Raw genomic sequence first — 13,669 nt, forward strand, 5'->3', positions numbered from 1 at the left:
CTATTCCAGAGGACATGCGTCCATGCTGATGACGAGTTCTTCTCGATAACGATTCAAAGCTGTGTAGACGGATGCATGTTCATTTTCATCGTCTGAGTCAGATGCCACCAGCAGAAGGTTGATTTTCTTTTTTGGTGGTTCGGGTTCTGTAGTTTCCGCATCGGAGTGTTGCTCTTTTAAGACTTCTGAAAGCAAGCTCCACACGTCATCTCTTTCAGATTTTAGAAGACACTTAAGAGTTTTAAACCTTGGGTCGAGTGCTGTAGCTATCTTTAGAAATTTCACATTGGTACCTTCTTTGCATTTTGTCAAATTTGCAATGAAAGTGTTCTTAAAACAAACAACATGTGCTGGGTCATCATCCGAGACTGCTATAACATGAAATATATGGCAGAATGCAGGTAAAAAGAGCAGGAGATATACAGTTCTCCCCCGAGGAGTTAAATCACAAATTTAATTAATGCATGTTTTTTTAACGAGTGTCATCAGCATGGAAGCATGTCCTCTGGAACAATGGCCGAAGCATGAAGAGGCATATGAATCTTTAGTGCATCTAGCACGTAAATATCTTGCAATGCCAGCTACAACGGTGCCATACGAACGCCTGTTCTCACTTTCAAGTGACACTGTAATTAAGAAGTGGGCAGCATTATCTCCCGTAGATGTAAACTAACTTGTTTCTCTTAGCGATCGGCTGAACAAGAAGAAGGACTGAGTGAACTTTTACGCTCTAAAGTTTACATTGTTTTGTTTTTGAGTGCAGTTATGTAACAAAAAAAACTACATTTGAAAGTTCTTTTTCATGATAAAGAGATTGCACTACAGTACTTGCATGAGGTGAATTGAAAAATACCATTTTGTTTGTTTGTCATTTTTAATCAAACATAATATAAAGTGAGCACTGTACACTTTGTATTCTGTGTTGTAATTGAAATTGATATATTTGAAAATGTAGAAAACATCCAAAAATATTTAAATTTCAATTGGTATTCTATTGTTTAACAGTGCGATTAATCGCAGTTAACTCACACGATTAATCGACAGCCCTGAAAGAAAAAATATATACAAACACCAATTAAAGCTATATTTTAAGATTATGTGTAAGTTTAGAACAGAAAACCACATCTGAAAAGCGGAATTCTTTCAACCTTCAGCAGTGTGTGTGTACATGCGGGACTGTTTCAACTAAAGAACTGGTACTGCGAACTAATAAATTTCCAACTGAATTGAAGAGTGCCATGAGGAAGTGGATTATGGGATTTGTAGGAACAGGTTGGGAGAAATCAGCAAAATGAACATGACTTGTCAAACTTCACATTTTAGATATGTGTATTCAGGGTTGCCAGATTTCTACTGCATTAATTGCCCAAAGACACTTAAAATCTAGCTCCCTCCCCTCCCGCCCTTCAGTCTTTTTCCTCTGGTACTTTCAGGTGTGGTGTTGTAGGGAGAGTGAGGTCCAGTCATGATGTCATTTCCCCCTTTTATATCTTCTTCCAACTTGCTGGAAAGCTCTTTTGCTGTGACCTGGGTCAAACAGTTCCTATCGCCTAGTGCTATCTCTGAGAGGTTTCTATTGTACACAGTTCCTGGGGCAATCCTTGTGCTTGTGTGCATTTCCTCAATAAGCCATTAACATGGTTTGGCCTTTTTTATTGTTGTACCTGAAAGGCTGCTTGTGGGTGTTCTCAACCTCACAACATGTTTTAGTACCACATACATAGCATAACTTCACATACAATGATAGCACATATGATCCAAAGAGATATTAATGTCTAGCAGATCAAGACTTTTAGAATATCTCACGAGGCATGCTTTGTGCAAAACGTATCTTAATTATGTGACAGTGATGAATATGGGGTGCCAGGGTGTCACAGACATGTGAAGGTAAGGGGCAGATCATGATGAAATCTATAGCAAGCATCTTCCGACCAAAGCACAGAGCTTGAGAGCTTCCTTCCCAACACCACTCCTTGAGCATGTTTGTTTCAGGAATGAAAAAGTGCAGCAGAAGCTACCAGTCCTGCTATTGGCTCTGCCAGATACACCTCTACAGTCTTTTTGCTGAGCAAATAATAGGCCAGTGAGGGGAGGGGGGAGTGGAGCGAGCAACGTCTCTCCCAGCTTGTGATACGAAACTCGGGGGGGCTGGAACCTCCCCCTGCCCCCCCCCAAATGGCGCCCCTGTTTGAGTAGCAATTTTTTAAAGTATCTGAGTCTGTTAAATTGTCTCATTTTTTTTCTTGGCATTGGCTAATTGGCTTCCTGACCTGTTTTATTTTTACTCACAATGTGTAGTACGGCACAGCCTGAAATAGTTGGGATAAATTCCTACTTAACCTTGAGAAATTATTCTCTTTGTTTGGTCTGGGTGCCTGGACAGAGGCCTGAGGAAAACTGGAGCCTTTCTAGAAAAATCTTATTGTTTACTGTTACTGCATACAAGATGAAGTGTTTATGCCAGAAATGTGGTCTAGATTACAAGGATTGATTAACTATTTATTTTTTGTTTCATTTGTAAAATGTTAATAAATAATGTTCTAAACAATATTCAAATGTGTTATGACTATATAGACAGTTGTTCTGCATATATCAGGGTGATAGCATTAGAATTACTCAATATGTGAAAGGTTTCAGAGTAGCAGCTGTGTTAGTCTGTATCCGCAAAAAGAACAGGAGTACTTGTGGCACCTTAGAGACTTTTTGCGGATACAGACTAACACGGCTGCTACTCTGAAATTAGTCTCTAAGGTGCCACAAGTACTCCTGTTCAATATGTGAAAATAGATAAACAAGAGGAAAGTTATTTATTAGTAATAATTATATAAATACAAAAACCCTAATCTCTCTCCCCCTTCAATTTAGCTTATTGTATCATAGTGATAGAAATCTACTATAACAAGAATCAGCACTAAAAGAAACTTCACACAATTGCTGCAGCTTGCTAAAATTAGAGGACGCTATATATTGTTGAAAATAAATTGCTGGAAAGAACCAGGAAAGAAAATCAAAAGCCCAGAGTAATAAGTAATAAAAGTAGATCTTTCTTTTACTGTTATAATGCTTAAAGACAAAAGACTTTAAAGATCTGGGCTTTTGCCTCTTTTTTGCTTCATTATGGTGTAGGGAAAAAACCCTGAAATATTTTATAAAGGGTTTGGTTTATTTGTTTGTTGGCATTGTTTTTGTTTTGTTCTGTTTGTTTGGTTTTTCTATTTATTTTTCAGCATTGAAAAATCAGGAAGGTCAAGTCTAATCTTCCTTGGGTTTTCTTGGGGATCCACTGGGAGTTCTCACAACATGTTTTGTGAGCTGTAACACCTTAATTGAAGGTGTGGATGCTTCCTCACTGCGTGGAGCAAAGAGACTTGCCCCACCTAGGTTTCGTACTTTTATGCACATTCCTGGGGAGGGGGGGGATATTAGAGTCACTCGTGCAAAGCTGACCACTGAACACCTTTTTTACAGCAGTTTCTGACCTCCACCTTCCTCCCTCTTCCCCCCCCCCAAAAAAAGCAGAGCTGCCCTTCCTTGGGTAAGCCCCAGACAAACTCTGCCCCACTTTACTTGTGGTGCAGTCATTCTCACAACATATTTTGTGAGCTGTAACACCTTAATTGAAGGTGTGGATGTGCTGAATCTTTTACAGAGGTATGCTTTATTTAAATGCAAGTCATTGAAATAAGTGTGTGCTAATAAAATAATAAAAAAAAATTCAATATATGTAAAATATTTTTAAGCCTTAGTAAGAGAAATATTTGTGTTTTTAATAAAACCACAGCAGAGTTTCAAACAGTCCAACTAAACACTGCTGCTCCTCTCAATTATTTAAGTTCTTTAAGTAAATATAAGTTAATCACTGCTCCAGTTTTCCATTATCTGAATTTTGAATGTAAAAACCAAGCAGAATTTTTTTTAAAAAAAGAAAAACCAACCAAACAACAACAAAAACTTTCAGGCTGCCTTTATATATTCTAAAGAAGCAACAAAGGGAACATGTTCATTTTTTCCCTCCCTTTTCAGATCACCTTTAAACTACAAAACTCCTGTAAATTCTTGGTATAAAAATTGAATGTGTAAACACTAAAAGTGTTGGAGGGAGTATATTTTACTTATTAAAACATTTCAATGAATAACTAACACTTTTTATTTAGCATACAGAAAGCTTTACATTTCTATACCAAAAACGTTACAGGACACAGCATTCAGGTTCACATCCTGAATAGAAGTGTTAGCTTTGGAAATTGTCAGATAAAGATAGAAATAAGAGTGTTACCAAGCCATGTTTAGTAGTGCCTGCATGTCACCCTTTGGTGAATAGACACTGAAGATATATTTGCCTTTCAAACATCAGAATTTACAAGCTTGTCAATTACATTTTCCATAGGTTACTCCTGCTTTAGTAAAGTTGATTTTTTTTCTTCATCTAGGAAGAAGAAAGGCGCATGGCATCTGTTGCAGCAAGAAAAGAAGAAGAGAAGAAGCGTGAAAGCCACAAACAGACCTTGTTAAAGGTATTTTCTGTTCTTTCTAACACTAATTGAGATGAGATAAAGTTTCATAAAATTCTTAGTTGTATTGACCATAGTAAGGTAGATTCTGATATCTTGGTACTGTAGTTTACTTATACCTACTTTTATTATTAACCTAAAGAAAAATGACACCTATGATAATAAGTCAAAACTGACATATCAGTTCTTCTTCTTCTTGGATGCGGAGCTTGCCAAAGCCAATTTGTGGCAACCTCATGAGCAAAGTGCAGAGCCCTCAGACCACCATCAAATCTGGTAAGAAGGCAATCGTCAGTGATGTGTAATATTGTCAGTCCTTGGCCACAGACTCTCATTGGCCCCAGGTGTGAAGACTCGCTCATGTTGATCCTGGCCCATTTGAAATCTGTTCAGAATGGTCCATGAGCAGCATGGCAAATCAGAGCTGGGTACATGCATGGTCAGGGTCAGTTATAAGAGACTGGTTTCTGATTTCACGTGCGGACCATTCCTCATGCCACAATGATGTCACAGAGAAATCTGGGCAAGGCAAGAGGGCCCACAGCAGGTGCCTTGATGAAAAGTGTGCTCTTGGGTGGTCGAACAGGTCTGTGTATGGCAGTAGGCTAAGTTTTGCCCTGATTTTCTCAACCATTCTAGCTGTAATATCTTCAAGACAGATTGTGGAGGAGTGATGTTGCTTAACATGGGGACCCACAGTATTGGTGTGGGTCGAATTGTCCTGGTTATAATGCTTGTGATTGAGTGTAGTTGTGTGTCAGCCAACTTGATATGAGACAGATGGAGCCTCACCGGAGCACAATATTTTGCTGCAGAGTAACAGAGGGCTAAGCTGGATGCTCACAGAGTTTGAGCATTAGTGTCCTGTGAAGTGCCAGCCAATTTGCTTAGAAGGTTGTTACTCGTCCTCAGCTCATTCACAGTTTTCCTCAGGTGTTTAAGCTATGTGAGAGATCTATCTAGGGTGACTCCAAGGTAGAGTGGGTGGGATTTGTGTTTCAAGTGATGTCCATTGAGAAGAATATTGAATTCTTGGTCTGCTCTGTCATTGTAAAAAAGGAACACACACGAAATTCTCTTGGACATGCTTGGCTGTAAATGACACCAACTGCAGTATTCAGCCATCTCAATCAAGTCAGCGTTTAGGGCATCTTCAAGTTCTGGAAATGACCATGCTTAGACGTCTAAGCAAATGTCATCTGTGTATGTGAAGTTGCAGAACAGAGTGAAAAGCATAAGTTTGTGTATAGGTTGAAAAGCATGGGTGCCAGCACAGATCCTTGGGATAGAACATTGGTTTGACTTTTCCTCTTGCTAACTCTGTCTCCTATGTGCACTTGGAAACTTCTGTTGGGGAAGAGAATGTCAATGATGTTGACTAGCCATGCTGGGAGTGTTCTTGACAGTTTGACTAAGAGCCTTGTGTGCCAGATGGTGTCATCTGCCGCTGTCAGTTTCAGAAATATGGGTCCCATCTTCAGGTTTTTCTGGAAACCATTTTTGATTAATGTTTTCAAAGCGAGCACTTGATCTTAGGTGCTCAAATTTTTCTGCACAGCCCAAGGGGGAACTCCAAGAGAACTTTCAGGGCTGTGGAGCAGCTGGTACATAGATGGGACAGAGCCATAGCCCGACTTCCTCCATGCCTTCTTGATTTGTCTTGCACCCCAAGGAAGGCAAGTTAAGGGAATCAGTCTTTGTACACAATTGAGCACAGAGACTACATTTGTATCTGGCTGTTACAAAGGATATAAAGCTTCTTATCCCCACCCATCCTGCACCCCTGGAGCATCCAGGCATAATTTGGCCCATAACTTGCATCTAGGGCCAAACTTTCAAAAGTAGATGCAGACTTTTGCGCACACAAGTTGGTGTTTCGTGTGCACACATGGAAGTTGATTTTGCATGTGTATATTGTGCATTATGAGCTTTGAAAAAATTGAGCTTCTATTTTACCAACTCTTATAATCCACATAATATAAGGTATACCTTAAATATAGTCAAATAATTCTCCTCTATCTGAACAAAACACATGCAAAATTTTAAGTAGAAAACCATTTTTGATGGGGTTAGACCGTGGAGTAGCCAAAATATTAAAGATCTCACTAGCCATGTAAGAACTCCACCAACAAACTCTCTTCCAGTAATTACCAGTGGCAAAGTGGGCACATTACCAGTAGGCCTCATAGACTAGAACCCTGCAATACTCCTGTCAAGGCTGTATCCCCACTTTGAACTTTAGGGTACAAGTGTGGGGGCCTGCATGAAAACTTCTAAGCTTATCTACCAGCTTAGCTCTGGTCCCGCTGCCACCATTCTCGATGGATTCCCTCCCTGGGAAGCCTTGAGAAACCTTTCACCAATTCCCTGGTGAATACAGATCCAAACTCCTTGGATCTTAAACAAGGAGAAATTGACCCTTCCCCCCTCCTTCCTTTCACCAACTCCTGGTGAATACAGATCCAAACCCCCTTTGGATCTTATAACAAGGAGGAATCAATCAGGTTCTTAAAAAGAAGGCTTTTAATTAAAGCAAAAGGTAAAAATCATCTCTGCAAAATCAGTATGGAAAATAACTTTACAGGGTAATCAAACTTAAAGAGCTCAGAGGAATCCCCTCTGTCTTAGGTTCAAAGTATAGCAAACAAGATAAGCACTCTGGTAAAAGGTACATTTACAAGCTGAGAAAAACAAAGTAAATCTAAGACGCCTTGCCTGGCTTTTACTTACAATTTTGAAATAAGAGAGACTTGTTTAGAAAGATGGGGAGAACCTGGATTGATGTCTGGTCCCTCTCAGTCCCAAGAGCGAACAACCCCTTAAACAAAGGACACACACAAAAGCCTTTCCCCCCCCCAAGATTTGAAAGTATCTTGTCCCCTTATTGGTCCTTGGGGTCAGGTGTCAGCCAGGTTACCCGAGCTTCTTAACCCTTTACAGGTAAAAGGATTTGGAGTCTCTGGCTAGGAGGGATTCCATAGCACTGTACACCCTTCCCTTTATAGTTATGACAACTCCATAGATGAGTTCACAGGTCAAATGAGCATAGAAATGTGTAGTGGTACTGGTGGGTACCCTGGAGATGATTACCAGCACCAGTGGAATAGTATACACTGCTTGCTCCATTCTATAGGTACACATATTGCCATATGTTTGTCAAAGAAAAGTAGGTCAAAGAAATGCACCTTTGCAGTTACAACGGAAGGTGCTGAGATTTGTGATAGTCTTAGGCTACATCTACACTACAGGGGGGGGTCGATTTAAGATACGCAAATTCAGCTACGCGAATAGCGTAGCTGAATTCGACGTATCGCAGCCGACTTACCCCGCTGTGAGGACGGCGGCAAAATCGACCTCCGCGGCTTCCCGTCGACGGCTCTTACTCCCACCTTCGCTGGTGGAGTAAGAGCGTCGATTCGGGGATCGATTGTCGCGTCCTGACGGGACGCGATAAATCGATCCCCGAGAGGTCGATTTCTACCCGCCGATTCAGGCGGGTAGTGTAGACCAGGCCCTAATTTCTGTGGGAGTTCATTCCACAGTCTTGGGCCAGCCCCCAGGAAATCGGTCTCCTGCACACAAAAGTTTTGCCCTTACTGTCTGTGCAAAGTGAAGTCTAACACTCAACTCATTAAGATTTCTGTCTGTAACATGATGATAACTTTCGAATACCACATCTGATCAATTCTAAAATTTCAGCAGATGTTCTAAGCATCGATGGGCATAAGTCTGTTGATTTTTTAGAGCAAATTGGACCAGTGGAAAAGCCTGATTCGCAGACTGCCTGGTGCTGCAAGCAGAGGAATCTCTCATCTGCCTCTGCTGCCGCCGACATATATCAGAGGTAGTAGCTTAACTCTCGGCACGGGGAGATTTGTCAGTATCTTGAACTCTAACATAAATCAGTCTCACAGGGAGGGTTTGTAGGGGGAAGTGAGGATCCAGGGTCAGGGGAAGTGGAGTGATTTTGAGAAATGGGGACTGGAGGAAGAGGGGGCAACTGTGAGCATGGAGAGAGAGCAGCAGGGACTGGAGGGATGAGGCAGGAAAGCAGAGTCCCACAGGTCGGGAGGTGGGAAGTTGGGACTCAGAGAGGACAGGGGTACTGTAGTAGTGGTGAAAGAAGCAGGGACATGGGGTTAGTGGGGGAAGAGGACTTGGTGATTGAACGGAGGAGAGAAGCTGGGACCCAGAGGGAGGGAAGTGTGTGACTGGGAGTGACAAAGCAATGACCCGCAAGGGGATGGGAAGATTTGGCATGGTGATGATGATGAAAATGTTATGCTCATACAAAGCACACGGGATCTTTATAGAGGAAGGTAAATACACACAGCGTTTATTGAGAATACCACAGTTAGCATGTGCTTTTTAGACACACACACACACACACACACACACTCTCTCTCTCTCTCTCTCTCTCTCTCTCTCTCTCTCTCTCTCCGGCAGTGATGTTTATAGTTACCAGTCCAGAGTCTGGATCAATCTAGTGGCCAGCCACATTGGTCGCAGAGGGGAGCGGGGTTCTATCGGTCGCAATCCGATGCTCCTGGAGTGTGGCAAGACGAACCCGTCACTTTGTGACCGGTTACTTCTTAATTGGTGTAAACATTCCAATACACCTCCGAGAGGGTCATCCTGTCCTTTGTTCCGATTTAATCAATTGTCTTTAGGGGTGCCAGCCTTTACCTCAGGGTCGTCAATCTGCCCTTCATTATGGATGCGTGTTGATGATTCTTTGATGTCCTTTAAGTTTCTTCACTCCTTCTTCCTTGACTCTGGCTATAACAATGGCCTTCACACCTTATCTTTTTCTAATGCATACATTCCTCATTCACACAAACAGATTGAGAATACAAACAGTAGTATTTTATATTGAGCAAAAGGGTATTGCAAATTAAACCTTGCTAAGTTTTACAATCAATAACCAAGACAATTTACAGTGAGACCCAGGCCTTCAATGTTCCTCTAATCTACTTAACATAGACACAATAGAGAATCCTGTCTCTTACTTCCTAATTTGTAATACATATAGGAAACCATAGTAGCTTTATAACTTATTCTAAAACAAAAGGATGACCATAATTAGTCATAAGGATTGTTCTGGTCTGTCATTCCTTTCTGCTATTCAAAAAGGGTGGCTGACAATATGAAATCAAATTATACATTAATTCTCATAGTACATTATAAAATCCAGCTCCTACAGAAGCAGGGACCCAAAGGGGAGAACTGGGTAGGTGGGTGAGGAAGCAGGGACCTAGGATTAGGGGAGTGGAGGTGAGGAGGACAAAGTGGAGCCCTTGGGGGTGGGGGATGGAGTTGGAGAGGGGAAAGCGGGGATTGAGGAAGATAGAGATATGTGATCGGGGAGGAATGGAATTGAGGAGGGAGAAACAGGTGCACAGAGGATATGTCTAAACAGCAAAGAAAAACCCATGGCTGGCCCGTGCCAGCTGACTCAGGCTTGCAGAGCTTGGGCTAAGGGTCTGTTTCACTGCTGTGTAGATTTCAGGACTTGGGCTTTAGCCCAAGCCCTGGGACCCTCCCACCATGCAGGGTCTGAGTCCTGAAGTCTACAAAGTAATGAAACCGCCTCACAGCCCGAGAACCTTGAGCCCGAGACCCGTGAGCCCAAGTCAGCTGGCATAGACCAGCCGCGGGCTTTTCTTTGCTGTGTAGACATACCCACAGAGGCCCTGCCATGGGAAGAAGGAGGGAATGGAGGGTTGCACTGAGCCACTGCCTTGTGGGGAAGAATGAGGAACAGTGGTCTGGGGAGAGGGCTCTCTCTGACAGTCCCCTAGCATGTGATAGAGGGTGCCATGGGGGGGACGGACACAGAATCTTGGGAGAGGAGAAATGGGGGGAGTGTCAGGGAGTCCCTGAAATAGAGGGGGATGGGAGGCAGTACAGAGGTAGCTTGTGGGGGAGAATTGCGGAATGTAAAGTGCCCCTGCTGGGTGCAATGTGCTCAGCCTACAGAAGCTACAAAACATGCAACCCTGAGTTGTAGAGAGTTCCATTGCGCCAGTGGAGCAAAATTGACAACCATGTGCTTCACCCCAGAGCTTTAGTCAAACTTTTAGATACCCTAGAGCCAGGTCATTGAGTGCATTGAAATAAGGACTGAGACCTTGAACTTGATTTGATAGTCTAAGGGAAGGCAGAGTAGGGAGCAGAGGACAGACTTGATATGTTCACAATAGCCAGTGTTGCTGAGGAGATGTACTAGTGTTCTATAGCAGTTGGAATTTTCTAAGTGCTACCAGATATGTTATATTGCTGTCGTCCAGCTGAGAGTTAATGAGGGCATGAATACCTGAGGCTAGGTCATTGTTTGGATGGAGTCTCTTAGCCAACTGGAGACTGTAGAAAGCACTGCTGTATGAGAGCTCATTATTAGTGAGGCATTCAGGAGCACTCCTAAGCTACAGACTGAATTAACCAATTGTGGGGTGTACCTTTAATCAAAGGAGGAGACTGTTCCACCAATATCGCCTCTGTCTCATTCGGGTTCAGCTTCAACCAGCTCTTCTTCATCCATGACCTGATCTCATCCAAGAACTGGCCATCTTCGGGTAGTGGTATAGCCATAAGTGGTGAATGATAGATGGAGCTATGTGTCATCTGCATATTGCTGATGCTTGAGTCCATGTTGTCTGACTAGTTCATGTAGATGTTGGATAGGACTAGTAAGAGAATTGATCCCTGTGGGACACTCCACATGAGAGGTCTAGTAGTGGAAGTGCAATTTCCTATTACAGCTTGTTGAGTGTGATTCCCCAGGAAAGACTAAAACCATTTTAACACAGTACCCTGGGCCCGCTACCTTTATCAGGTGAGACAGCACTATCTTATGGTTGGCCATGTTGAGTACTGAAAAGGTTCTACTAGAGTTTGGGATAGTATTGTCCTGAAGAATCTTGCGAAGGGGTGACTCACCCATGACTTAGGGTACTGGCTAGGTAAGCTGTGGTTTGTCAAGGTAAGATTTCGTATCACGGATCTGGAGAATGTGGGTTCAATATCCACCATTTAGGAGTTTAAAAGAAAAGGAGTAGCTGGAGGTGAGGTGGGGTGAGAAATATAGCATGTGTGTAAAATTGGACTTTGTTCAAACCAAGGGACACATGCAGAATTTTAACAGTACATATTGTAAACTGGAAGCAATAGGTTAAAAAATAGGAAAAAGTAAATAGATAAAGAGGTGGAGTTAATTGTTATATGGTAATCCAACAGTGTGTCTAGTATACTTCTGTTTTTCTGTATCTTACCTATTAAAACAGATTTATCTGAGTTTGGATTTGTTCAGTTCAAAAACAGATTCCAGAAAATACCCCCCCAGACACACACATTCTAAAAATTAATACTTGCATAGTTTATTTTATTTTTACTATAGATGACTGATATGTTTTAAATGTATCTGGTTTTGAAGTTTTAGTGTCAGTTCCTACTGGCATAGAGAAGGGAAGTACACACAGACACATACATCTGGTGGTTTGGTGGTGATGTGTTGGCCCACTTACTGAGCAACAGAAATTTTTGAAAGTGTGATTTATTTTTATTTCTATTTCTTAAGCTTTGAGGTATGCTTCCTTACAGTAGGAGATGCTGTTGTTTTTCTTGATGCCCTAGATCTTTCAAACCATTTTGCCAATGAAAATTCCCATTGGAGGAAAGGGGCATGTATTGTTAATGTGTAATGCCATACTCGCTCAAGCTTGAACAGGAAATTGAAGTTTTCATTCTTTTTAGTGAAGGTTTCTTTCTTGTCTTCAAGGGGATAAAGAAGCATAACAGCCAACTGCTGTTCTCTTTTATTTGCTTCAAAAAGCTGATTCTTATCTCTCTTCTATGTAAATTTCCATTCCATCCTTGTGTGTTTAGATTTTGTTTTCTCTGTTTCAGACTCTTGTTTTACTTTAATGGAACTTTCTTTCCCACAGATCTAACAGTGGGATTAAGTGGCTGTGAAATAATTTGCGAAGTGTAAAAATTCAGCCAATGAATGGAAATTTTGTGGAGTTGTATTCAGCAATAAAATATATTTTCCTCCACAAGCTTTCTTGAGAAAACTATAAAATTTACCTTGCTTCCTTTTAAATGAAATGTCATGGCATACTGCCCATTTAATAAGGTAACTGTTGCTGTTTTACAAAAGTGTCTGCCATCAAGCTTACCATGCTAATAACAACTGTTGAATTTTCATAAACATTCCCATATTCATTTCACAAGTTCTAACTCACCTTTTTTCCCCCTGTTCATGCCTGTCTGTCTGCATGGTGGGTTTTTCTTCCTCTCCACCACTTGAAGGTGGAATCCAGTGCTTTCTAGAAAAACCTGTCCCAGAATTCTCTGCCTCTAGAGGCTTGCACAGGGTAAGAGCTTCCATTTGACAGGGTCTTATCTGAGTATTTTGTGGCATAAAAATGATCAGTTGCCACCAAAACTTTAAATTTAATTGGCTTTCAAATGAATAAGGTGTTGGGTGGGATATTTTAGTTTAGTTGCACTACAAGAGATCAGCAGCTTCACAGCTGAGGGCTCACAAGAAGGCCAACCAGCACAGAAGATGAAATCGAAAAGCAACAGGGACTCTCAAGATGGAAAAGATGCCTCACTGATGTGTCAGACTATGTATTCTTCTAATTCAGTACTCCTGAATGTTCTCCCCATTTCCAAAAATGCTGGAGCCACAGAAGGGTCACCCTTAACCTAGGCCTCCTTCCTTCCACATTTCTGACCCATTTTACTCTGCTGACATGAAGTTCACCATGGAGTACTCCTCTGCAGTACTGGAAGAGAGAAGTCACCCTTTCCTGCTTACTGTGGAACCTCAAAGGGAGCAAACTTCACTGGAGCACATGTGGCAACAGGCATGCAAGGGAGCAACTGCCCTCAGCTTTTTTCTATTTTCTATTTCTCCACAGCCTTTCCCAGGTTCCTCTTGTGCAAGCACACATGTTTGATTTATTCCCAGATTTCTCCCTATGATCAGCCTAAATCAAGAGTTTTCAGTGGGCATTTCCTTTCCTTCCTTACTCATATTCTCAGAGAAGCAATGGTCCAGAAATGACAACAGCCCCTCACCCTTTTAAAAAAAACACTACAGAGGCATCTTCAAAGGAGATTATATCATATTTGAAACCAAAAAATATTTA

General features: G+C 41.7%; 1 protein-coding gene across 1 annotated transcript in view; it reads left to right on the plus strand.

The window, feature by feature from the left end:
* LRRC49 (leucine rich repeat containing 49) overlaps positions 1–13,669 on the plus strand; it is a 132,154-nt gene that overhangs the window by 78,558 nt on the left and 39,927 nt on the right. Inside the window, exon 11 of the mRNA XM_065412155.1 lies at positions 4,431–4,514. Coding sequence (XP_065268227.1) covers positions 4,431–4,514 — 84 coding nt within the window. The remainder of the gene's footprint in view (positions 1–4,430; positions 4,515–13,669) is intronic.

This window comes from Emys orbicularis, chromosome 10, assembly GCF_028017835.1.
Source record: "Emys orbicularis isolate rEmyOrb1 chromosome 10, rEmyOrb1.hap1, whole genome shotgun sequence".
Lineage (NCBI taxonomy): Eukaryota > Metazoa > Chordata > Testudines > Emydidae > Emys > Emys orbicularis.